This window comes from Athene cunicularia, assembly GCF_003259725.1.
Source record: "Athene cunicularia isolate RWA chromosome 4 unlocalized genomic scaffold, athCun1 chr4_part1, whole genome shotgun sequence".
Taxonomy (NCBI): Eukaryota; Metazoa; Chordata; class Aves; order Strigiformes; family Strigidae; genus Athene; species Athene cunicularia.
In genome coordinates this window covers 11,193,823-11,220,398 of record NW_020799098.1, presented here as the reverse complement: position 1 = coordinate 11,220,398, position 26,576 = coordinate 11,193,823, and the positions used below count along the sequence as shown (strand labels likewise).

Sequence of the window (26,576 nt, the reverse complement as noted above, 5' to 3'; positions counted from 1 at the left end):
TCAACTGTTAAATGATGATCAAAGCAGTTGACAACATGTTGCAAAGTTTTGACAATTGCTCTGTTTGTACTTCTGACTAAAACAAGAAAAAGCAGAACTACAACTAAGTATGACTCCAGAAGTTGTAGGGAACTTAATATTCCTTAAATACAGTCAGCCTATACTGCAGTGATCTTACTATCAAATTTCTATTTAAAAATATTGAATCCAGATTAAAAAAAACCCTCCCAACACCTCTGTCAAACACCCAACCAAAATCCAACAAACAGGAAGTGCTTGAATTGAAATTTCTGATTCTAGTATATGTTAATAATTGGCCTTGAATATGATGGGTTTAGTGCTTATTTCCTTTTTTTCTGAAATAAGAAAATTCTGTTTTTATGTATCCTTATTTATTTGCATGACTTTGTTCATGTAATATCAACAGATGTACTCAAGGGAAGATGCAGAAGACTTAGAAATTACTATGTCCTACTATACTACAAGTTTTTTCTTAAAAACAGAGCTGCAGAGGAGAATGTCCTAGGATATATGAAAATTGCCTCAGTTTAAAAATTAAGATTTATTTCTCCCACTGCTATTCTAAGAAATAGCAAGCCTTGTCTTCACTGATTTTTGCTAAGTGAACCTTGAGAAAATGGAATTGGCTGGAGTGGGTGTTTCTTCAGCATGAAAATGTATCATTTATGAAAGGCCTAGAAGAATTATGGGCCAAAAAAGAAAAAAAGCAGATTATTATTAACATAAAATATACTTATTCTGCGTTAGTTGTCTAAAACATCAAGTCACTTGTTTTATATTACCTCCTCCCAAGTATTAAGCCTGTAACAAATAAAGAGAAGGAGTATTTTTCTCTGTGTATGAGTTAGTACAAGGCACTCATATCATTGACAACTTATACAACCGAAGTTTCTGTGGAAGGTAATTTTTAGTATAGATGCAAAGAAAAACGAAGTCTGCTCCTTTCTCCCTCCCAAATGGGACTTCCGTTTCCTGAAAGGCTGTCTTTTCATGAACTCTCCATCATCTTGAAGCTTCACATCAAGATGATGAAATCAAGATTTAACTTCCTCCTCAGTAGGAGACAAATGATCAGATTTTTTTTGTGGGTTTTGGGAATTATATAGCAGGAAGGGGAAAAAATATAGTTTGTTTTCTTAGTAATTAACCAATGCATCAGACACTTTGAAAGCGTGGAGTGTTTAGTTGTTTTCAGTGTGATTTATATAGAGTTAGAAATACACTTAACTATTCCTTTCATTTATTATAATAGAGTGTTCTCAAAGTGAAAAATGCATGAATATCAGTTCAAGGACCCTTCCCAGTCAAGCAGAGAATTTTCCAACTGGTAAGGCATTTTTTTTCCATCATATATTATAAACATAATGCTTTTCTTATTGCCTTTTTTTAGTTGACAACTACATCAACAACATTTGGAGTCGTCACTCCTGTAAACTTTATAACATACTGCATGGAAGCTGTGAAGTATCCAACTTCTACATAAGATTTGTTGAGAATGTTTCATAAAAAGAGGGAACAACTGCTATCAGAAACAATTTATGGACTATTGTAATGACTAAAAAAAAAAGAAAAGCAAATAAGTTCATCACTTACTTTATGTATGGGTTTCAATTCTCCAAACTTATTTTCTAAGTTTATGGTCTTTTCAAGTCTTTTTTTTTTTTAATGCTGTATTTTCAAGGATGCTGCAGTTGAGTGCAGTTCTTCAGTAAGTAGGTACAGCAGGCTTCCCTTCTGGAGGGCTCATGGCCTGCCCTGTAATTGAGGGTCTAGTCACATTTCCCTTCTCTTGCTTATGGAGGAAGAGAAATAACCATTGACAAATAACACTGGGATGTGCTCTACTTTCTGGCTTGACCTGACAAATCATATCAATGGTAAACAGTCTCCCCCAGGCATATGGTTATTTGTAGTTAAATTACTTATGTACCTGTTTGTCTCACTCCATAGAGAATTTGAGGGGTTCTTAACTGGGGGTATGGATCAGATCACAGAACCAGACAGGAGAATTACCATAGGTGCAACAGGTTTTCAGACCATGTTTCACTTCCATAAGGCATCACTAATAGTTCTTTTGTCAGAAGCAGCCATATTTCAGTTGTTTTAATTCAATGTAATTATTTCAGTAATATCAACTTCATATAAGATTTAGACATGTAACTATAGAAACAAAATTTAACTTGGAGTCTATTTGATTATGCAAAAATTTTAAGTAATAGTTTTCTCTTGTGCCAGCAACTTTTACAGCTTCAGGTAAAATGAAAAGGACAACAATACTGTTACCTAACAGTGGTCTGAGTAACATACAAAGACTGTAGTTTGTATTCTTTGTACTAACAATTAACTATGACCACAACTTAATCAGAGAGGTCCTGTAACTCAGTAACACTGCTTTATATTTCTGAGCCACTCTTCTTGACCTTAAAGTAATGAGTAATTTAGGTGCAAGTCATCATAAAACTCCTGGAGACATACATAGGAAGCTCTCTGAAAACACTAAGATACAGCATATTAGACTAGAATGTGAAAAATATCTGTTCTACCTGATTAAAAGGTGAAAATCAGAGGAGGTAGAATATTTTAAGATGTACAACAATCCCATTTATTGCTGGAAGTGGAACCTATTTACACACTTGCAATTGAAATTCTTTCTGAGTGGGTATTATTGTGTGCCCATCTGGGTATCTGAAAACTTATGAATATGATTTACTGTTCTTGAGTTAAATTAACATACTAGCAGAATGAAAGCAGCTTTATCAAAGTTCCTTTTTATCTGAGAGAAGCTTGCTGAAACTGTACCCTTAGCTGTAGTGAAAGCTTCTCATAAACAGATGTCAAGATCTGAGAACATGTATCTAGCTTCTTTGAGATGTGCTGGGGAAGTCATCTAAGTGAGCTTTTAGTTGGACGGTTTATCTTGGTACTGCTCAACCAGCTTAGCTGAGAAACAGCTTTTTCAATATTCAATTTATAGAAGCCTTCTAAAGTAGTGGGGGTGACATGTCAGATAACCATGAATTTAAGATTAGCATAAAGAGTTGTTGTAACATGCTGAACTATCTATGGGTTAGGGTTTTTTTTACTGATTCCAGTATCTGCCTTGATTTTTAAAATATGCATGGGATATTTGGAAATCTGAGCATGTTCTCAATGTCCATGGAGCTGTCTAATTTGACACATACCAATCTGCTTGCTTTTTTTCCTCTTCTCTCTTCTCCATCCCGAAGTGTGTCAGTTGTTTCCCAAATTTTCTGCAGACTTTCACATCACTGTCCTTTGTATAGCTATAGCCTTTATTATGCAACTGATAAAATCTTGGTTTTCATGATAGGCTACTATCGCTATTGAATAATAATAATAATAATAATAATAATAATAATAATGCAAAAGAAACATGCAGTGGGTCAATTTCCTCTGTGTCTCTGAAGCTGAAAAAACAATTCTTAATGTGGATTATATGATTGCGAGATTTTTCTGGTTCTCCAAAACTGATTCACAAAACTTGTAGCACTGTAAATGGATATCCTTCTCCAGATATCTCCCTGAAGTTAATGATGGTAAAACGAAAGAGTGGATGTCCTGATTACAGACTCCAAAGACAGCTCAGAGGGCAGCTCCGTCTTCTGGAAAATGACAGCAGGGAGGTGATGGCAGTTTTCAGTGTAAGTCAATTACTTGGGAATTGTTTTATTTATTCAGAGAATACACTCTGTGCTACTGAAATAATCTGAGATATCTGGGAGCATACATGCTGTATGCTTGGAGTCGAGTGAACAGTTTCCCATGGCCCAAAATCATCTAGATAGATTAAAAATATGGAACTATTGAAAAAGACTAGTACACCGAGTGGTGCAAAATAAATAATCCCAGCTACAAATATTGAAGGGTTTTAGTTTAGATATGTTCTGCTTTGATTTTCAAAGGAAAACATGGTTTTCTGATTTATTTTTTTTTAATTTTGCCCTTATACTGACTTTTCACTTCAGTTTCCAGTTACTTTGAGTCATTTGGCACGAAGGTTACCCAGGAAGCCCACTGCTAAACCAAAGGAAGTCTGAAGGAGAATAGTCTAAATATTGGACTTCCTAGGGCTAGATGTCCATAGCTTTAAATAGCACACAGGAGAGTTGGCCAATTTTTATTACTGTTTTTTGTTTGTTTGTATATAGGAAAACTGTCCCCTACAACCAATGAGGTTGGCTACAAATACAACTTAAAGCCTCTTCTTCCCACTTGACGAAAACACAGGAGGATACTATTTGACCCCTGGTGTCCCTTTTTTGTCTAAGCCATGAGTTCCAGCCTCCTTTGCTAGCAAGCCAAACACTGAAAGGCTTTGACTGTCTTGGATGCATGTGTTTCTACACAATTTTTCTTTCACGTGTTATGAACTCATCACCAGCCTGCTGATTTTGTGGCTGTGAAAACAGTCTGTACTCCTGCTACTCTGCTCTGGCTTTTTTTTTAGGGGAGATGGAGAAAGGGAGAAGGGATCAAGAGGAGAAGGGAAACAGCATACAAATAGACTAGATTTGTGGCCTTATTAGAAACAGACTGGAAAAAGGACTTTAAAGGAAGCAAGATTTATAATGATAAGTTTTCTTAGAATGTTGTTTTGATATTCAGCAGTGCGTAAAGCCCTTGAGGATAAGATATTTTAGCATGTGTTGGCAATTTATTAATAGACTTCAGATTCTTGTTAATATTTAATCTAGTGTAGAAAGGGGCATGCAGAAGATCAAAGCAGTGATGAAGCATGCCTATTGGAGGCTTAAGTTGGACTTTTTTTGAAGAAGTAATTATTATTTTAATGTGTTCACGTTGTATGAATTGAAATTATGGAAGTTAAACAGAATTAATTAATAGATCATTTAAAATCATGACATAACAGTCATAAAAACAGTGGATCGACTGACTCCATCTTGCTCAGATCACAGAAAATGCTTGGGGGGCAATTTTTTTTTGGCCAGAGTTAGAATCAGTTTCCTGATAATTCCTTAAATTGGTTTAATATGCATTTCAATTTTGATGTGATGAGAGCAAAGGTAAAGTACTGGGAAATAATACAGTAGCATTATGTCTGTTAGCTTTGCATCTGGTTTATTTTCTGAGATACTGGTTCAGATAGTTGTCTCATAAATTGTCGCAGTTCTTTGTGTTTCCCTGAAAGACAGTAGCCAGCATCACTAGAGAGCCCTGTTTTCAAGCTATTAACTGAAGTGTAGCCAGTCGTATATTACCACTCTTTGGCTAGAATCCATCAAAATGTATAGTTCTTTCACTTATTTGAAGGTTTATGTAGTTCTCCCTTTTAGCATTTCTGAAATTCCTTATAAAATTCATCATTATAATTTAAAGTGATCATTGCTTACCTTTGTGACATGCACAATTTAATGCTACTCTAGTAGTATGAACCAGTACAAATGAGAGTAAAAGGTTCTTATTGCATCTTTACAAAAAAAAAAAAAAAATTAAAAAAAAAATCTCCAGTATATTTAATTGTCTTAACCATGGAAAGAGTGAACTAGGGAATGACTATTTCAGTGTCTCCTCTGGAACAAGACTGAAGCTACCAGGTAGAAGGTTCAAAGATGCATCAGAGGAGGTATGTTTTCATATGTGTACTAAGCTCTGAGGCTAACCTAGAGCAGGATGTTTTTACAGTGGTTCAAGTGACCTAGAGAAATTTTATATGTCAAAAAAATTAAATCAACAAAGAAAGAAACCCTTTTCACTATTTAATATCAATGCCAGCTGTAAACTGTTCTGTGTTAGGAGGGTATTCTTGGAAAGCACCATCAGATGTTTGCCTGGCTTTCACACTCTAAATAGAGAATACTGGCCACTAAACACAGACATGTCTGAACCAGACAGGCCTTTAGTCTCATTCAGTGTGGTCAGTCCTGAGGTCTTAATTCCTCTGTAAATTAACCTCACTGGAACTGTTGGTACATTCAGTAAGAAATAAATCAGATTAAAACTTGGTTCACTACGTTGTAGGTATGTGTTAAAGAACAGATATCTCATACAGGTAAAATTCTAGATAACCTTTTTATCCTTAATGCATAGCATTTTAGCATAAGTGTGACTTAGTGAGAAATTGTGCTCAAGTCTAGTATAATTCTAATTAAAATATTGGCTTTGATTTTTTTTTTTTAGGAACTCTCTGCCAGACTGCTGTCTATTCATAGTGATCAAGATCTAATAGTGGTGACTTTTAAAACTTTTGAAGAAATATGGAAATTTCTAACCTACCATTCACTGGGTAAAGCTGTTATACCATACAACAGTTCAATATGCTCTTTTATTCCTCTGCACACAATTCTGGAAACTTGTTGAACAGGATTTTGAGATTTTTTTTTTTGTATTAACTCCTAATAGCAGTAAGTAATGTTCCTGAACTGGGCACTAATGATAGGGCTGAAGACACCCCCCAACCTCCAGGAGAATCTGCCTTTGTCCCAGAGCAGATTAACAGCTATTGTTCCTGGCAGATATCTTGTCTAAAATACTCCAGATTCAGATCATATCTTCTTTCTAAACAGTCTATTACAAACTAGGTGGTTTTGTCCTAAAGTTTAACTTGTAAAGGCATTTAAGTTGCAGCACAGCTTTTTCTACTCCCTGTAGAAATGTCAAGGTTACTCCTCTTTCTTTGCACCATGCTAATACCTATTTGGAGACTTCTAACCTGCACTTCTACTCAGTGTTGTTTTCACCCTGATTCCTATAATCCTTCTTCAGAGTATTTTCTAGACCTCTGATCATGCTCCCCATTGGACTCTTCTAGTTATTCCACATCTTTCCTGAATAGTAGTAAGCAAACTGGACAGAATTGGTAAGCCTTCAGAGGAAATATTAAGTAAAACAAATACTGCTTCATATGCTTTGCATACTTCAGTTTTGTTTCTAAATCTGAGTATGCCTTTCAGAACAAAATGATAATTTGAGTTCCATTTTTAATATCCTATAACTTCACAGGTCTCTTCTGAAGAATAGTATTTGAATGAGATCTTTTTCTCCATTTTGTTCACCTGTTTTTCTTTCTTCTATATATGGAGAGCTTGTGTGTATTACTATTGAATTCACTCTGTCGTTCAGACCAATTTAAAATAATGAATTTATTTTTTAATTTCACGTTTGTTATTTTCTATATTAAAATGTGCCCTAGAGAACTAGAAAAAATACTGTTTCAATACTATTTTACAGAGAAAGAACAAGAAGACAAAATTTCTTCTTAGGCAAGGCTGTGGCTAACACGGAATTGATTCACTGTCTTCCAAATACCAGAGTAGCACCTTAATCACTGACCTGCCCACCTCTCCTCTTCATCATAACTTTTTGCACAAAGGATTTGCTAATGTATTAATGTTGGTCCTTTAACAATCTACTATCTATAACATACTGATCATGATACACTAGTCCAGGTCTTCCTGTAACTACCATATAGCTTTGAAAGCCCTAAATCCTAATGTAAGGAGTCCCAGTTTCCAAGATCAAGCACTACCTTCTGATTTACATGGCTCTGGTATGCAGCAGCATCTCTGTCCCAAAGAAATTCCAGGAGTGATACGCAGGCACAGTATGCATATACTGGCCCAGCTGAATCAGGCAACAGAAAATGTATAAAGAGATTATTTTTTGAGATTATTTCCTGTCATCTGTTATTAAGTGGTGCTAAGCACCTGTTGCTCAAAGCTTGCTAGTGATTGCCTCTTTTGGACTCCAAACCTCTCAAATATAGCTGAACTATGGGAAACCCTCATTAAGGGGAGGACATGGTCTGCTTTTTCAGTGGGATTAGGCACAGAAATGTTGTGTGCCTTTTAGGTGTAGTTTGTGAGAGCTAAGCATTAAAAGGAGCCGTAATGCATGTGATTTGGTGGATGTAAATTTGCCAGTACTATGTAGTAAAATTAGTTATACATTGTGGGTTAAGCAGTAGGGTAGTTATCTGAATGCCTACGCCAGTCCATGACTTTCTGAAAGGCTATTTTCTTGTATAATACAGTACAGCCTCAAATAAAACAAATGGATATTTTTTTCCCCTAGGCTTTATAAATCATTGCATGGAGAATTTATTCCTAGATCAATCTTTCTGGCTCTATTCTCAAGAGGAGGAAGAAACAGGCATTGAAGTCTATATAAATGAAAAATCATTAAATTTGATGTACAGAAGCCTGCTAGTACAGGAAGGTAAGGAAGACTGTCCATGCTAAGGCTAAATTTAGAGAAGCACCTTTCTTTAAAATCCTAAAATCAAGTAATAAGACCTATTCAAATACTTAATGAAGCTGAAATATAAATCTATTCACTCCAAATGCACCAGAAAAAGAGAAAGGAACAAACAGATTGGGTTCAGTAGGATCATAGAGGGATTAGAGAAATTCATGTGCAACTGGTCCATAAATGGATACCAAAAGGATTAGGGAGGGATGTACATTCCACTTCCTTCATATTAATGCAGATCCTGGAGATGTACTGGAGAGAGGGATTACAGATAGTTGCCAGGCTCATGTGCTTTTCCTAAATAGCACCACCTGCTGCCTCTGTCAAAGACAGAGTAATGGGCTAGGTGGATTGTTGATTACTGCAACAGGAACATGCAAAATCTTGTGGCAGAAGAAGGTTCTACACTTCATTGAACACTTCAGCTCTGCATTTTTTTTACTGAAAAATAGAAAAGTATGAATATCTGACAATCAGAAAGCACTTGTTTTGGAATCTCAGATTTTCAATTTTTAACTGATTATTACTGATGCTGTTGAAGCCAGTTTTAAAGCTCATATGACACTAAAACGTTACCTGTGATAACATCTGTTCCACGGCTTTTGTTTTAGGGGCATTTTTTGTTTTATGTCCTGACAATCTGGTAAGAAAGATAATGGCTACAGACAATGAAATAAACACTTATTTTGAGACTCAGGCTCTCGATGAAGATGTAACAGGTGGATCTGTGGATGGTGACATGACCATGCTGCCTAATGCTTCTCTGGAGCCATTGATACCTTTTCATCAGTAGGTACCTGACTTTAACTACCTATTTCATATGCATCTGTTTCACATGTAGACATGTCTGCTTACATAGATGTGTCTAAATGATAGCTTGTTGTGAAACATTCATCTTACATTAACACTGAGAACAAATACTCTATTTCCTTCCATAACACACAATTGAAATTAATTCAGATGTGTGCAGAGCAGCACTTAAAGATACTGCTTTTCTTCCTGAGTCTGACATAAAATCTATTAACAATTCTATAATAATGCAAAGCGAGAATTCTCATTTTTCAGGATGCTTGGAAATATGGATGATAACAGGCTAGCAGTGTTTTTATTTAACACTATTGACAGGAGCCATCCACCTCCTTAATGCAGTTTGTTTATAAAGCCAAAATTACATCAATGGACTCGCTTCAGGAATCACCAGGAAAACATTCACTCTTGGTGCTCTTAGGAGTTAAAAAGCTGAAATTTTTCTATTGATCTTGGGCAGGGAGAAACAGCATGACTTTCTCAGGTTTGTTTGACTGAAGTAGCACTTCTTTTACTACTAATTCCTCAAAATATATCTGTGTCTGAAGTGTATGGACAGTGCTGAAATTGAAAGGTAATTGTGGGAATGGGTGCATCTGTTTCATATGGATTTAAAATATCACTGTTATTGTCACAACACTTAGTGAAGTTTTATACACTAACTTCTAGTTCTTTTTCTCCTTTCAGATGGTTTCTTAAAAGATATTCTAATCCTATTGATTTTACATTCAAAACTGAATCAAAATCCATGAGGAAAGTTGGTAAGCAATTCCATTCAAACATCAGCATTAAACATATCCCCCACACCCCCATCCCCCAATTTATTCTGTGTTTTTGTTAGGACTCTGAAGGGTTCAATAACTTTTTCTCATTGTATTAGGATGGGAAAACAGCTTTCAAAATTACCTTGAAGTAAAATTAATGGGAGCATATATCTCTGCCTAAGTTGAGTTAAACTCTAAGGGCTTCTCTCCTCTTTTTTTCCTTTTAAATACTGTATTACATAGATGCACAAAGTAGTAAAGAGTAATTAATTTGAGGATGCCTCTGTAGATTTGATGAAAAACTTTAAGGAAATGCACCAATGTAATTATTGTGGATCTTCCACACATGTAAAATTATCTAATTATCTAATACTTCCAGAGAAATAAAACTTAGAGATGGCCTGAGGTTAGAGACTAAATAGGGTTTTGCTTTTTTTTTTCTACGATACATATCTGTTTTCATACTGTATTGACTGGTATGTAATTGCATATTTATCCAATAGGGTTTTTATTACTTGGCTTCAATGTTTTTACTGTGGCCCAAGTTCACAGGGGTGTAAGAATCAAAGTAGGGACTTAAAACATTTCTTTTTGCTTCTTCATGATGGAAATTGCTAGAATTTTGAAAACATTTTAGTCTTTGCTTTCTAGTGGCTGGAAAATGAGGATTTTTATGCTGTTATTTAAAATTCTAATTGCTCAGACCAACAGATTAGCTTTGAAACCTTTAAATCTTGCTACATCATGACTTCCAGGAATGTGTTTTGCTACGTATGTTCTTCTGATGAGTTGCTACTGTATTGTGTATTTGTATTATTAAATTACTGCAAATAGTATTTATTTCCTTATTACACAGCAATGGGATCCTGTCTAGCTGTGATGAATTATGAAAGTATTATGTCAGAAGAGATGAGTTTCCAGGAAGGGGACAAAATTGAGATCCTTGGCTACTTCATTGAATGCATGGAATGGTTTCTCGGACAACATGTGTTTACTGGTCAAATAGGTTTTGTAAAGACAAGTCATGTTAAACTGGACGTATCTAGAAATAAGTAAGTGATGTGTATTTAACTCATGAACAAAAGGAGACTTACTCTCTTGAGCTTTAAAATACTGAATGTTAGAGGGTTTTTTTTGTGCTGTTTGTTTTGTTGTGGTGTTTATCCTTCAAAACAAATGCAAAGAAATTTGAATAAGTCTGCTTAAATGTTGAAACATATTATCAGCCTGTAACCAAGTTTATTACTGGGAAAAAGGATTGCCATAGTTACATCTGGTTCAGCCTCTATTCTTTGGATCACAAGATCCAAGAAGCTTTACTCTCACGGAAGATTCCATTTTTGCTGCTCTCTCAAGATCTCCATTTAAACATCCAAGTTCTGTTTTTGCTAGTACCCTCAATTACAGGCCTTAACTTGCTTTAAATGGGGCTCCTCTTACAAATAATTGCTCATAATGCAGACAGAAACCTGTAAAAAGTGTGCATTTCAGCATGTGTTGGCTCCATGTAAATAGGCTCCTCTTAGTAATATGTCTGGACTCTGCATATTGAAACAAGGGCTTCTTAAGTGTTCTTTGCAGGTCCATTTGATGTGTAACTTCAAGGTTATGTTAGAAAATCAATACCATAATGCCCTTAAAGATTTGTGCTTTTAATAAATTCTCTCATAAAATGCTATACCATGACACAGATAGATATGAAACTTTCTTTGATATTGCAGAGGCTGTTAGATGCTAGCCTAGCTATCAGTTTGTATGTATGTTTATAAATGACTAATTTTGAACACAACAGGACAGATAATTAAAAGATTGTAATAGTTTCTCTAACAAGCTTCGATTTGACTAATGCACTGAGATCCTCAAGCCAAACCTGCTTTCAGACACAGAATTGCTGCTTTCTTTGTTAGACCACAAGACCTGGATTTTCTTGAAGCAGAAGAGCTATCTTTTTTTTCAAAAGAAAAAGATTTAGAAGAAGTGGTGCATTTGTTGAAACAAACCTCCACCACAGATGTTTGCTCTTTTTACAGAATAGGTAAGTATGAGTTTTACTCCTTTTTACTGCACAAGACACGTGTACAGTTCCTATATGCCTGTTATAACGGATATGTTTTTCAGTGAGATTCCAGCCTTTACACTTGCTTTGAAATATCTTGGTATTCAAGTTTGATCATGGATATGGCATGTGAAACCCCTTTATATCATCCTTGCTACTTTCCTGCCGATGGAAGACTTTTCCCAGCAGAGTATTTAGAAATCTTTTGTCCTTTTTTTTGAGTGAATTAAACAGCAGGGTTTTAAAACCTCTCAGGTGAACAGATCTTTAGGCCTCCAAATGCCAGTGCTGGATTATAAAAGGCTGTATGTTCACCCAAATACTGCTGGCTTTTCATTTTAAGAAAGGTGGCATAATAATTATTGACAGCTAATGTAAATAATACACCTCTTCATACTTGATTTGACTTTCAAAGGTATAGAAAAATTCATGCAAAGAAAAAAATATATACTTTTAGCTGCATCATCTCTGATACAGCTGTTATTTCTCTAAGCACTCATGGTTTACATAAACTAATTTGGATGACTGGGGTTTCACTTTTATATAATTGTCTTGCTGAACAGGAGCAGCAGTTTCTTATCCCACTACAGGCTGTTTTGTGGCGATGTGTATGCTTATCAAATATCTAAAGAACTTTTAGCTCCATTAGTGCCACCTTAAGAGACAAGCCCACAGGCTCCTATTTGGAACCAGCTGGTGTGTAGGTTACTCAGGTGCATTGGCTTAATTCTGCAAATCAGTGTGTGTGTGTGTGTGTGTGAGAACAATAACTAAGGCACATCAGACCTGAGTTGCAAAATACAACTCATCTCAATGTGGAAAATGACTCCACATCTCACTTTCTCAAATGAAAAACCTGGGAACAAAAGCCCCGACCTCTATCAGGTACTAAAACAATCTAATGGCCTTAATGGACATATGCTATTTTGACCTGTTGCACATTTTTCACATCTCATCTCCTCCTAATTTTTACAATGGCCAACTTCTTTTCACATCTCCCCCAGATAATAGCACCACCTTTACCACTCTTTTCTCTTAAACTGCACAATTGAGCAACATGACTTGACTTAGCCAGAGCGTTTTCAATATTCACTTTGTTTTGATGTGTGATCTGAGTAAATGAGTGTTTGATTCCTTCCATCTACATCAATCTTATAAGAAGTATTTACTTATGAGCACTTCTCCAATTAGATATTCAGAGAGTTAAGTTATGACTGTTGTAAACTTCTGTGGCATTTGTACACCAAAGTTAGGAAAATATTTAAAGAAAGAAGATCCAGAATTAAACAGTCAGTGAGAGGTCATTCTTGAAGGCTAGTAAAATAGCTTTCCACCTGCTTAAACAGACCTAGTTCTGAGTGCTTCTGCTTTTAGATATATCCTTTATACTCTCAGTATGTTGCATCTAGTGTATGGAAGACAGTGAATATATCCTGAAAATGCAGCATGACAACTGAAATAACTTGAGAAATATCTTGTACGTAACACAGTAATTCTTGTACAGATGTGCTATGTTAAACATTTAAAACTAGGTCTATAGTAGTAATGTCTGAAGAATTTAAAGATAAACCTTTTAAAAGACTAGATACAGGGATTTTTCATCTGCATGCTACTGAAATGGCCATGAAAGTCTGATGCTTATCTACACAAACTACCCTAGATAATTATACTCTTCTCCACCCCAGGAGTGATACTGAAACTTATTTCAGTAACATTTAAGGCTTTTTGTTACTTCATTTTAGGGACAGGTTGTGGGGAATGATTGCATCTATACTGCCCACTTGTATTTTAATGCAGCAGTGATGCATCCCTCACGCAGAACACGTTGGCTTTAATTCTAACTGCTATATGCAGATGTCTCCCCACCTTACTGAGCAGTAGTAGGTGCATCATGTAAAAATCAGTGAATTGTATCAGTAGGAGGATAAGTCCCTAGTATCTGTTAGCTTCAGGTCTCACTTAAAGATTTCTCCTCTTTTAATTTCCAGGACACATCCAATTCTTCTGAATAAAGAATTCTGAACCAAAAAAATATCCTTATTTTAGGATATTTAAAACTGCAAAAGAACTAAGATACCATAACTAACATGGATTTTTTCTTTCTTACAGACCAGTTAGAAGAACCAGAATTTCATAAAGCTCGTGAATGTGGTAATACTTCATATGTATACAATTTTTATATAAAATTAATGCTACTTCTGATATTTTTGGTATCTTTGTCAGCTTTTCTCTTTCTAATGTCTTGTCACATTCTAACTTTCTTCTCTCATTGTTTGGTCTCCTAGGTTTTGCTGTAACCCTTTCTCACTAACTTTTGCTGTAAGTCATTGTGTGTTTTCACTAATATCAGATGTCTTTCTTGGAACTTGCTGTCCAGTTGCAAACTGTATGACTTGTACTGCTGTGACACACACACACACCCCACACACACTGACCCCTCCACATCGTTTAACAGGGCAAAATACTGTTTATGGGGCACCTAGCAAAAGCTGACTTTGAATTCCAGCAGATTTTCCATCTGCTAGAAAACTTCATCCCATAAATATGTTTCCCAAAGGGGATATTTTGATGAGGATGCGGAGTTACTTCCCTTTGGCGTTTAGTCGCTAAACTGTCACTATATTACTTGTATTGTACTACATTTTTCTAAATACCAATTTTTGTATTTATGATTCTGCTGAACAGTTTCAGAAATGAGATTCTAAGGGAACTAAGCCCTAAATCTGCAACTTCAATAAGCCTCTGTTGATATGCAGCTGTAAGCTTTATACGTACTATGACTGAAAGCTGCACCCTAGTCCCTGCCCTATTGTCTTGGCTGGATAACAGTGGGACAACTAAAGAAATAACGGCATGTCAGTCTCTTTTATATTTGTAAGACATTCAACAATGTCAGTAACAGGATAATTTAGAGGTAATTTTGAGAAAGTTAGTATGTGCCAGCAGAGAATCAGGGTTGGTATTTGAATGAAAGAAGAAATCTTATTACACATTACCCAAGCATGGCTGGCCACACAGAGACAATGTGGACAAGAAAACAGGACCTTTACAGGTACCCTCACAGAACCCACATGGGACTTCAGCAGCTCAAATAACTCCTGCACCCCCCCTGGCTACCCTGCCTTAGTTTTCCACCAGGACATAGGCATACCCTTACTCAACCCTCAAGCATGCACAAATGTGCAGTTCTCTTAGACTTCAAGTCCATCCATGCCCTGACCTTGGGTTCTTTATGCAGCCTTCAGTTCTGACCTTGGGTCTTTCCAGATTCTGGTTTCCTAATCACAGAATCAACTAGGTTGGAAAGGACCTTGAAGATCATCTAGTCCAACCGTTAACCTAGCACTGACAGTTCCCAACCTACTAGTCTGAAATGTAATTCACTGGCAGATGTCTCTCATATATACAAAGAAAGAACAGAAAATATGCACTCACTGTATACTCAAAGAGTACATATTCTCTGTTCCGTGAGTGTATACACTTAGACAAAAAACAGTTTGAATTAAGATTGGGCTTCAGTTGGATAACTGCTGGATCAGGCACAGGGCTTGGCTAGACAAGTGTACTAATCAGCAACCTGTTTACATGGGGCTAGTCCCATTTATCCCCACTCCTCCTGTATCCCACACATGTACCTCTTCGATCCTTCTGGATCTCTGTTTCCCCACCTTAGACTTGTCTCCCAGATATACTATTAAGAAATGCAGTATGTTTACATAACATTTTCCTAACAACATCTTCTACTGATAAATGTTTTTGTTGGTCTATCAAAGATCTTTGTGTGCATTCACACATGAAGTTGTGATCTGAAATTTATTTTTGAATTTCAGAAATTCCATGTTCACATTCTAGCACTAGCAAAAATGGCAAGATAGAAGAATTCCTGAAGAACTTCAAGAATTTGGAGGCCACCCAGGCAGAAGAGCCAACTATTGAAGGAAAGAATTCCCCTAGCTCTCCAAATGTAGAAATCTTTCCTCCACCGGAAGGACCTTGCTTCCATGTACATCAAGATGATGCTCAAGCCTCTAACATCTTTGAGTCATTGATACTCTTCTTAAATAGGAAAGAGTATGACATAAACTTCAAAAATCTGTATGACTTCTCTTACCCATTTATCAATAGCATGTTTTATGGGTTTTCAGAAGAAGAACAACTGGTTAGCTTTTTTACATTAGCAAGGGAAGCAGCAAAGAAGGCAGACATGTCTTGGGCGCTAGCAAGGCTATGCTTTCTCTTAGGCAGGCTCAGTGTTAAAAAAATGAAGTTTTCCCAAGCTCGGGTGTATTTTGAGGAAGCATTGGGAGCAGTATCTGGAGGGTTTAGTGATTTGTACTTTGTAATTGCTCTTTATACAAATCTAACAGTCATCTACTTGACACAGAAGAACAAAGAAAAATGTGCTCATGTCTTTGACAAGGCTACATCTCTTCTCATGGGAATTCCCAACTACATTTGCAGTACTGACCTGGAGTCAGAAATTCTAAAGTATGCTCTGAAGAGGACAATTTTGAGCCAGAACAAACATGCAGAGGCAAGGGCATGCTTCCTATTGGCAAAACATTACAGTGCATGCAAACAGCATGAAGAGGCACTACCATTCCTGGAAAGGTTTCAACTCTTGCTTAATGACTTGGGTTTACAAAACAGCTTATCAAAGAACTGTTATTTCAAACTAGCCGAGTCCTACAATGAAAAGTGCTTGCCACACATTGTGCTAAGTTGCATAAAGGTGACCTCTTCTCAGAGTCCAAATACTTTAGCGAATTCCTTGAAAAGGATTGATTTAGTCATCAGAAATGCTCCCAAGCTAGATGGCCTGAGAAAACTCAGACAAATACTCCCATCTCAAACTGCACCTTACCTCATACAAGCACTTTCCTCTGTGTTTACTAAGGAGCAGAAAGGACTACGCAGCATTATCTATCTTAGCTTAGCAAAACTGTACAGCCACCACAAATGGTATGGAAAAGCCATTGCTTACATGATGAAAGCACTGAACTCTGTTTCTGCTAAACCAGAGGAAACTATTAACTATTTGGTTTCACTTGCCTGGCTATACATTCTTTACAGGCAACATGATGTGGCTTTAGCCATTTTAAATGCTATTGTAGACTCTTCATGGAGCAATCTTCAACAACTAGGCATTGCTTATAATATGCTTGCTATTGCTTTGAAAAGAACAAACAACACAAAAGAAGCTGCTGAGAGCTATTACAAAGCACTGTGTCTTTCAGAAGAGACTGATATGACCCATAACCAAGCTATAGCCCTGGCTAATTTTGGGGGACTCTGCCTGCACGCAGCAGCCAGCAAGCTGGCAGAACATTATTATATCAGGGCAGTGAAGCTATTTGCCAAACTTCCAAGTATGGACTGTGGCCAAGACTTTATCCAAGTCCTCCTTCAGCTGGGATGTTACTATGTTGGTGGAACTCAAAGAGAAAAAGGAAGATTTTACTATGAATGGGCTTTTTTAGTTGCAATGGAGACAAATCATCTTGAAAGTAAGTTTGTTGGGGTTTTTTTCTCTCAAAGTTGTGAAATATACCCTGTTTGGGAATGTTTGTTGTATAGGTATGTTATAGTTATTCCTAAAACAACATTTTGTCCAGTTATGTGAGAGCTATTGAAGTGATTGAAATCTTTGCTCTGTCCTGTAATGGTGGAGAAATAAATACATATTGGCTTGCTCTTCTGGTGGTATTTAGGTTTGTCAGAAATAATACAGAAAATGAAATATTTAGAAAAAATTAAATTAGCAAAAAGTCTTGAATTTTCTATGCTCAATAATATTTACAATAGCTGTGATATTGGTATTACAAACAGCACCAGATTCTAGTTTAAAGGTATGAAAACAATTAGTAATCTGGATACTTTTGCATAAAATAGTTGTATTTAGAAGACCCATGCTTTACTTGTTCTTGCTAACATGATTAAGGCAGCTTTTACAAGTAAGGTGACTGGTTTATTATTTTACATTGGATATCAAGTTTGAAGTAACCTCTAGCCTTTGTTAACTTTGTGGGTGAAGAAATTGGCAGTGGAATCCTCTTGTTATGATTTTATATTGTTAGTTATTGACTGGCTGTGATTTGTGAAACAGTAGGAATTAATTATTTAAAAGTAACTTAATTTTCCTTTTAAAATAGAGAGTCATGTTAGTATTTCCAATCTACTGTCCTAGGTCAACTGCAAGCAATTAAACTGCTGTGTCAGTTCTACAGTACAGTTGTTCCCAATGAGGCTCAGTGTGTCATCTACAATGAATATCAACTATCTTTAGCTAGAAAGATGTCCAACAAAGTTCTGGAGGGACAGATTTTGGAAACTATTAGTCAGCTGTATTTATCTTTAGGAACAGAAAGGTAAGACATGCTGCATGACTTTGCTTTTATTCTGATCATAACTTTTCTGTCATGCTAAAGGATCTCAATTTTTGCAACAGCTGGATATGAATGATTTTTTTCTCTCTTTTGCCAATATACTATCAGAATTCAAAGGTCTAGTGCTAGTGGATACTTCTGTTGTTTTTTTTATTTTTTTATGTAATTGTTATCTCTCAAGGCAGACAAGATGTTCAGCAGGGATTAGCACCACTTCAAGAGCCACATTATTTTTAAAATCTATGTAAATGTGTTTTAAAAGTATTATATGATCACAGAATCATTCAGGTTGGAAAAGACCCTTGGGATCGAGTCCAACTGTCAGCCCTACTCTATAAAGTTCTCCCCTACACCGTATCCCCCAGCATCTCATCTAAATGACCCTCAAACACATCCAGGGATGGTGACTCCACCACCTCCCTGGGCAGCCTTTTCCACTCTCTGACCAATCTTTCTGTGAATTTTTTTTTTCCTAATGTCCAGTCTAAACCTCCCCTGTTGGACTTTAAAGCCATTTCCTCTTGTTCTGTCACTAATCACCTGTGAGAAGAGACCAGCACCAACCTCTCTTCAATGCCCTTTCAGGTAGTTGTAGAGAGTGATGAGGTCTCCCCTCAGCCTTCTCTTTCTCAAATTAGAGTCCCAGCTCCTTCAGTGGCTCCTCATAGGATTTATTCTCCAGGACCTTCACCAGCTTCGTTGCCCTCCTCTGCACTCAGTCCAGCACCTCGATATCTCTCTCATATTGAGGTGCCCAAAACTGGACACAATACTCCAGGTGTGGCCTCACCAGTGCAGAGCACAGGGGGACTATCTCCCCCCTACTTCTGCTGGTCACACTATTTCTGATACAAGCCAGGATGCCGTTGGCTTTCTTGGCCACCTGGGCACACTGCTGGTTCATGTTCAGCTGCTTGTCAGTTAGAACCCCGTGATCCTTTTCTTCCAGATGATGTTATACACCTCTTGATGACTGCTACAGCTCTAGGACTATTGCTGGCAGGTGACTTGGTTGTGATGATAGATTTTTTTTTACAAGAGATTTTTTCCATTAGGAACTAAATGACATATTCCAAATGTGTCAGACATCAAATTGTCTCTAAGTGTTTCTCTTTGAAGAAATGCGCTTTTTCAAAACATAAGTAGAAAGCCTATGTGCAAAACTGCATAGTGACAGTCTCCAGAAATTTCTGTATTGCTCTTACTTTTAGAATACCGATCTTTTCCCCTTGCTTTATTGAAAAAACAGACTGCACAAGTTAATTTAGAGTAACTAACAGGTGTTGGGGAAACTTACAGGTTTCTTGAGACAATTTTTAAAGTGATTAAGGCAGCATTTTTTTTTCTTACTGTATCTCACTTGAGGGAGTCACTTTAGATTCAGTTATTTTCAAGCATGCCTCAGTAAGGATAGAAGAAATATCCTCAGTTGTGGAAGGAGAGTAGATGCTTATTTTAGCTTTAAGTGGCTGCAGTTCAAGCGTCTAACTTTCCTAGTACACCACCTAATTTATTTTGCTTTGTTCATTGCTGTTTTATGATCTAGCTTGTGAACCTCCTTTGGTGAGTCTGAAGACAGAGGAGTTGGTTAAGACTTCAAACTACCTGGAATATGCAAAAGGATTTCACTAGCTGGAGAAGCTGCTGCTTTGTGTGCATGTAGTACATGGAATTTATGTATCCTAGGACCCTGTCTCCCAGATGTTGGCTGTGTAAACTTAGCAGACTACCAGATAATAACACATATTCAGTATGATGTTAGACCATAGTATCACAGTATTCTTTGAGTTAACAGCCCTGAGATACAATCTGTGAAGTAATGAAAACAGTGATGTCCTTGGTGTCACCACCTCGATTGTAAATTACTGTGGCCACGGCAGCAGGCACAGCCTGACCTGTTCCAGCTGCTGTGCTGGGTTATGGATTAGTATATGCTTCTGTCTGGTGTAAAAGAAAAACTCTGAGGAGGGATGGAAGTGGCATTCAGTAATTGGGCAGAGTTGGGCCACTTCAACTACCTTGCCTTTCCTCATGTTAGCAGCTTGTTAGCACTGACAACTGAAATGTCAGGCTCGTTCAGAGGATCTTGACTTTCTCCCATGAGTATAAAAGGAGTGACAGGTCTCTTCAATTTCTGGAAGAATCAGAAAGGGTTAAAACTTTTTTTTTCTTCCTTCAAATGAGATACCTTGTTGAGACGGAACTGAATTCTTGATAGTGTGAAATAAGAGGGAACATCCTACTTTTAGATTTGTTTTATATCTCTTTGGAGGTCTAAGTAGGCTGTTCTAAAGATTTACTGTGTAAGGATACAGTATAACTGCATGTTTCATGTTATATTTTAATATGTTTGTGTCTCGGAGGAAAATGCATCAAGTCAAGGTTATGGGAATTTAAAACAAGACAGAGAAGGATTTAGTAAGCTTGGGGTTTGTATGTCTGGTATACACTTGCAGAAAATTGCACTGCCCAATGATGTGATAATTTAGGTGCTTCTAGAATTGGTCTTGTTAGTGTCCTGTTCTCTTCCCTCCCTCCTCACTCCCACACCCCCTGCCCTGTTCTCCCATTTTTTCTACAATTGCTGATTTTAGAAAAAAAATATTTACAGATGTAATTCCTTCCTGAGGTTTCTAGGAAAAAGCCATAAATGATAGAAGACCTAAAGATGAGGGAAGATTTTTATTTTTTTTTTTCTAACTGTCAGTAACCTGAGGTAGGGGAAAGACAAATCTAAACTATACTGAAATAATTTAATGTGATAACAATCTAACAGGAAACATAGGTTGAACAAAAAAAAAAAAAAAAAAAGGAAAAGGAAAAAGTTTGCTAGTTACTGGTGTAATATAGTTGAAAAAATATCACTGTGCATTGAATAGAGGAAACAGATTGTCCTTTACATTAACATAAAGCTTTTCTCACTATAAAAAAAAGCATTTGCAATTCTGAAGAACCCCTCAGTGATAAGCAGTCTTCCTTGTTTCAGGGCTTACAGGTCAGCTCTGGAATATACCAAAAGAAGCCTTGGAATATTTATAGATCTCCAGAAAAAGGAGAAAGAGGCATATGCTTGGCTACAGGCAGGAAAGATATATTATGTTCTGAGGCAGAATGAGCTTGTGGATCTTTATATTCAGGTATGTTGTCAACACTTAAGAGGCATGCACATGTTGTCAACATGGTGCAGGTGGCATGGTAAGAGTAAGTAATTCAATATAACGATCCCAGAGATTTTGCTAACTGATGTTCTGAACATAAAGTAACATCATCCATGTAATGCTTAACAGCTGAAAGTCTCAGCATTTTCTGTTGGTGCTCTGTTTGAAGCTGTTGCTTCACTCTGGAAAGATTTTTTTGGGTAGTGACCTTTCTCAGTGGCTGCTCTGTTGTAAATTCTATTTCTTCATTATCATCTACCAGCTCTGCAGCACCACAGCAATCAAACTATGTATGCATGCTACCTGCTGGTGGTTAACAGATAATCATCTTAGCATGCTGGCTTGTGGGCCAGATCACCAGGAAAGGAGAGCAGCTTCTTTTGGAAGCATTTCCAAAGCATCTAAAGCTTTCTGTGGCTGTGCACGGCATGGTATGGAGCCAGCTGGCGCTGCTGCTGCCTCTGCAACAGTGAGACAAAAGGCATGTGGCTTGCACACCTTGGACACCCCCTCACACCCCTGCCCCTCCTCTGCAACCAACTGGGACCTGCTGCAGATTCTACTACTGTGCTAAAACAGACTGAAAGATGACCTGAAACAGGGGTCTAGCCCTTGTGGCTGCTGAAACTGGTTAATCTGGAGTCTTTTTCAGAGCTGCACTGCAGCCCAGATCTGACACTGTCATCTACATGGCTCCTAGCCATTTGCTGAAGTATTTAGGGAATTAGTTTCTTGCTTTTATAAAGTAGTTAAAAATACTTCTACTGCAAGGGAGAATGCTGCCTTACAGCGCAGGATGTATACAGAACCTGATATAGCAAGATCTGAGTCTTGGCTGGTGTATGAGTGGTACCAAAGTATGATCCCTAAAATAATCAGACACCTGTTGTTAAGATGTTTTGAAAAAAAATACACAAAGCAGGAAAACATAGGAAATGTTCATATTTAAAATGTACTGAGACACAATATGTGGGGCCACTTGAATGAATTTTTATCTCAAGTTACATTTCTGAATACTTACCAGGAAAACTGAAGAATGTGTTTACAAGAGGGACTGTTATTTCTTTTTCTTTTACTAAATTTTAGCTGATAGCCCCCAAGTCAGTCATCTGGTGGTACAAAAGCCAAATCAGAATATGTGGTGATTTTCTCCTGCTTTATTTCCTCCAAGAAAAGTGGGCCAGGGACATGCATGAATATTTCATACTGTGCATGTATGGAACCTGGTATTTAGAGAAGACTGTGCCTGTCCATTGGAAGTCTCAGAGCAAGAATCTGTCCACTAAAAGGTTGACTGACCACTGTGCCACTAATTTGTGCAAGTCATCATGTCTTAACTTGCATGTAAAACACAACTTCCACAATGAGATGACTGAAAATGAAATGAGGTGACTGAAAACAAAATAGTTGGAAAAGGATCACGGCCTCTGTGCTTAGAGCGCTGGACTTGTATTCATTGAATGCAATTTGAAAACTAAAGGTCACAAAACCAAAGATTCTTAATCTTGCTTCATGTAAAAGTCCCATTTCTCATTACTACTTCTCCTATCAGTAACTGAGTATCCTGGTATTCTTGCTTTGAGGAGGGTGCATGCTGCCTTTAATTAAATCTTTTTTGCTAACACAGCATATATTTATTTCAGAACAGGATAGTGGAGCTGCATTTATTTACAGAATTAACTTCACGGGCTTTTAAGTCTGCCCTATTGGCAATATCTAACTTGCAATTAGAATTTACTTCTATGATAAATTCAATCTAATCCGAATTTAATTTGTGGCAGCTATCAAGTACATTACTGTTTTCAGAGTGTCATGTGCTGACAAAGGTAGCATGATACTATTGCCAGCAAAAGGGAGACCATAACACTATATCTGCCCAGGTTCTTCTGTTCCTTCTTAAGCAGCTGCCACTGGCCTGCTCAAAAACAGGGTACCAAGAAAGATGAGAGCATGGTCTCATCAAATATAACCTTTCCTATATTAGAATGAGAAGAGAGGCTTTAAAAAGATCTTTTTTCAATTGGTAATATTTATGATTTTTATTTTTTTTTTACCAAGAAGTAACCAAGATTTATTTTCTTTCTTTACCTATTCCTTGTTTTATTTTCAGGTTGCTCAGGATGCTGCTCTTCACACAGGAGATCCAAATTTAGGAATGGAATTGTTTGAAGCAGCTGGAGACATATTTTTCAATGGTACTTGGGAAAAGGAGAAAGCAGTGACTTTCTACAGGGTTTGTGCAGTTTTTCTACTCCATCAAGTTATGTACCCTCCCATCATACCAGCTGTTCTGCAAATGCTGAACCAAAAGCTGATCCTCTCAGCAAACAGTTTATAACCTACTGCAGCTGAGTACTTTGTCATGGTGTTAATAGATATCACCTGCTTCAACTCTTCTGTGTGTAAGATATGTTACAAACAAAAAGCAAAATGAAACCAGAAATTACTTGACATGACATAACTGGAGGCCTGTCTGTGAACAACTTGGGGTTCAGCTGTACCTACAATGCTGTTACTGTTTCAGGACAGAGCTCTTCCACTTGCTATTCAGACTGGCAACAAAACAACCGAACTGAGATTATGCAATAAACTGGTGGAGTTGCTCGTGAATCTGAAGGTTTATGAGGAAAGTCTGGAATATGCAAGAGCATCTCTCATGCTCAGTGTAAATTTAGGTAAGACCAATTTCAATCATATCTGAATATGACTGATACCTCTAAAATATGTCAGAACTCTAAAAAGCTTTCTTCCTTTGAATTCAGGCAGCTTTTTTCCAGGTTTTCATAACAATACTATCGTTGCTATTTTTGCCTCTGTTCAAGAATGAACAACTTTAATGCTGCATCTTCTAACTCCGGGTTCACATGGAAAACCTTTGGCAGAGCACAGAATTAAACCTGGGATTCCAAGTCCAAACTGAGTGTGCTTCTAACAGCTAAAATGTAATACTGATGAAAAATATTGTCCCAAGAGGTTTCTGAGTGTCATATACTTTCAGATTAGCTCATAGCCTTGCTGGTGAACCAACCTAGGATAACCAAAAATGATAGGGCTAGTTTCAAAAATGACTGTTCTTCCAGTTTTGAGAGCTGTTCAACTGATTAAGAACCCTCTCACCACCACAAGCACAGACAGGTCATTCTGATCAGTCTGAAAATCATCTTTTTGTCATAAATTTTGATGTGAAGTAGGTAGTGGGAGGGGCAAGGGAGTCTTTATTATGAAAGTAATGAAAAAAAAGCAAGCTAATGGGATTAATCTATTTATCCTTTCTAAGTATGCACAGGGTGTATGCCTTCATCCCTCATGTATAGCCATAGTTATTTCTTAGGAAAATCCCAGACACCATAAAATTTTAGTGGGAAAATCACACATTCTGTGGGATTTTTCTTAAAGGGCATGTTTTGGCTATCTATCTCTTGAGCAAAATTAGTTTTGTTCAATAAAAGCTCAGCAAATACCATATAGAAATAAATGAAAAATAGCATAGATGTATTCTGATTTGAGACAGTTTGACTACTTTGTTTCTTTGGTTTGATCCTGATTCATACATTATCTCATTAGGAAATCAGCTAAATGAACGAATAGCTTATCATCGGCTGGCTGCCATCCATCATCATTTGGGTCACTGTGAACTAGCTGAACACTTTTATTTAAAGGCCTTGTCCCTCTGTTCCTCTCCTCTGGAGTTTGATGAGGAAACACTGTATTACGTCAAGGTGTACTTGATCTTAGGAGACATTATATTCTATAACCTTAAGGTAAGAAATACTAAAAACTGCTGCAGAAAATCTTTACATTGAGTAATGTTTCATAACACGTTATGAAATATTTTACCACATTATTTTTTTATGCATTTAGAATGTAAAGTGGGAAAACCTACTGAAACTCAGAATCTATATTATTTTTGCTTGATACCTAATAAACTGAGCTTCGATGTGCTCTTACACTGGTTGTACTACAGAGGGTACTATCTTTGTGTCTCTTATTTCAGGATCCCTTTGATGCAGCAGGCTATTATCATTTGGCACTTGCTGCTGCCATGGACCTAGGCAATAAAAAAGCTCAACTGAAGATTTACACAAGACTTGCAATAATCTACCATAACTTCCTTGTGGATCGGGAGATGTCTCTCTTCTTCTATCAAAAGGCAAGAACCTTTGCAACAGAGCTGAATGTTAGGAGAATAAATCTAGCTCCTGATCACTGTTATAAGAGTTCATAAGCATCTTTGGAAAACACAGTCTAACAACTACAGAAGTACCTAGAGAAATACTGCACTGGCTTTGTAAGAAGATGAAGAATGCATTCAGTGTCTCATTATGCATGTGCTGTATAAGCTGGACCTCAGCATCCCAGACTAAATTACCAGTTTATACAACAGTGAACTACACTTCATTGTCTCCAAGATATACAGTCTTGTATTTGTTGTTTAAGGATCAACCTGTGAGCTAAAAGCAGAACCCAATAGTATTTTTAATTGTATTTTTCTTTGCTATCTGTTTCTGCCTAGCTGGATACTAGAAAATGATCAATGCGTAGATATGATGAAAAATATTTAATAAAGTGATCGAGAGGAAAAAACTCCACATGGATTGTTGCTTTCTTTGCATGACCTAGCTCTATTTTTGACACCAATACATTTGCACAAGCATGTTAAGTGGGGTCTTTGAGAACTGGTTTGATCCAGTTCCCCAGACATCACCCCACATTTCCTATCGAATTTATCTACTGCAGTATTTATAGGCCCTAGCTAAGATTTATCTTCTAACTCCTGAAAACACTTCCGTACATGTTTCCAGAACTGAAGTGCCTAGTAACATGTAAACTGTAGTTTTGTGGATTTCAGTGGTCATGTGAAGGCCCTCCTTTCAAAGACTATATTTTTTGATAGTCAGTGTTGTCTGCAATGACTTATTACAGCATTTCCTACTGTCTTACATAACTACATTACATTCAGAAATATGTACTACTTTTTGTTCAAAAATTCTAGATTGTTAATTTTGATAGTTCTAAATCTTTGCCATAAAACATTTGCATACCAAAGCTGTGGTAGAAATGACATATTAGATCATACTGTATATTTTGAGAAGGAGTGTCAGTGTCTTAAAAGTCTGAAACTTGCAATTAAATATTCAGATACATTTTTGAAATT

The 26,576-nt window shown here is 36.9% G+C and overlaps 1 protein-coding gene across 1 annotated transcript in view; it reads left to right on the top strand.

Annotated features, from left to right (window-relative positions):
- SH3TC1 (SH3 domain and tetratricopeptide repeats 1) overlaps positions 1-25,936 on the top strand; it is a 33,280-nt gene extending 7,344 nt beyond the window's left edge. Inside the window, exons 4-19 of the mRNA XM_026847312.1 lie at positions 1,274-1,348; positions 3,556-3,683; positions 6,181-6,286; positions 8,074-8,217; positions 8,862-9,039; positions 9,745-9,818; positions 10,678-10,873; positions 11,729-11,856; positions 13,987-14,028; positions 15,708-17,384; positions 18,065-18,245; positions 21,250-21,400; positions 23,532-23,654; positions 23,946-24,096; positions 24,986-25,182; positions 25,416-25,936. Of these exons, the coding sequence (XP_026703113.1) occupies positions 1,274-1,348; positions 3,556-3,683; positions 6,181-6,286; positions 8,074-8,217; positions 8,862-9,039; positions 9,745-9,818; positions 10,678-10,873; positions 11,729-11,856; positions 13,987-14,028; positions 15,708-17,384; positions 18,065-18,245; positions 21,250-21,400; positions 23,532-23,654; positions 23,946-24,096; positions 24,986-25,182; positions 25,416-25,646 (3,782 nt within the window). The 3' untranslated portion in view covers positions 25,647-25,936. The remainder of the gene's footprint in view (positions 1-1,273; positions 1,349-3,555; positions 3,684-6,180; positions 6,287-8,073; positions 8,218-8,861; positions 9,040-9,744; positions 9,819-10,677; positions 10,874-11,728; positions 11,857-13,986; positions 14,029-15,707; positions 17,385-18,064; positions 18,246-21,249; positions 21,401-23,531; positions 23,655-23,945; positions 24,097-24,985; positions 25,183-25,415) is intronic.
- The last annotated feature ends 640 nt before the right edge of the window (positions 25,937-26,576 follow it).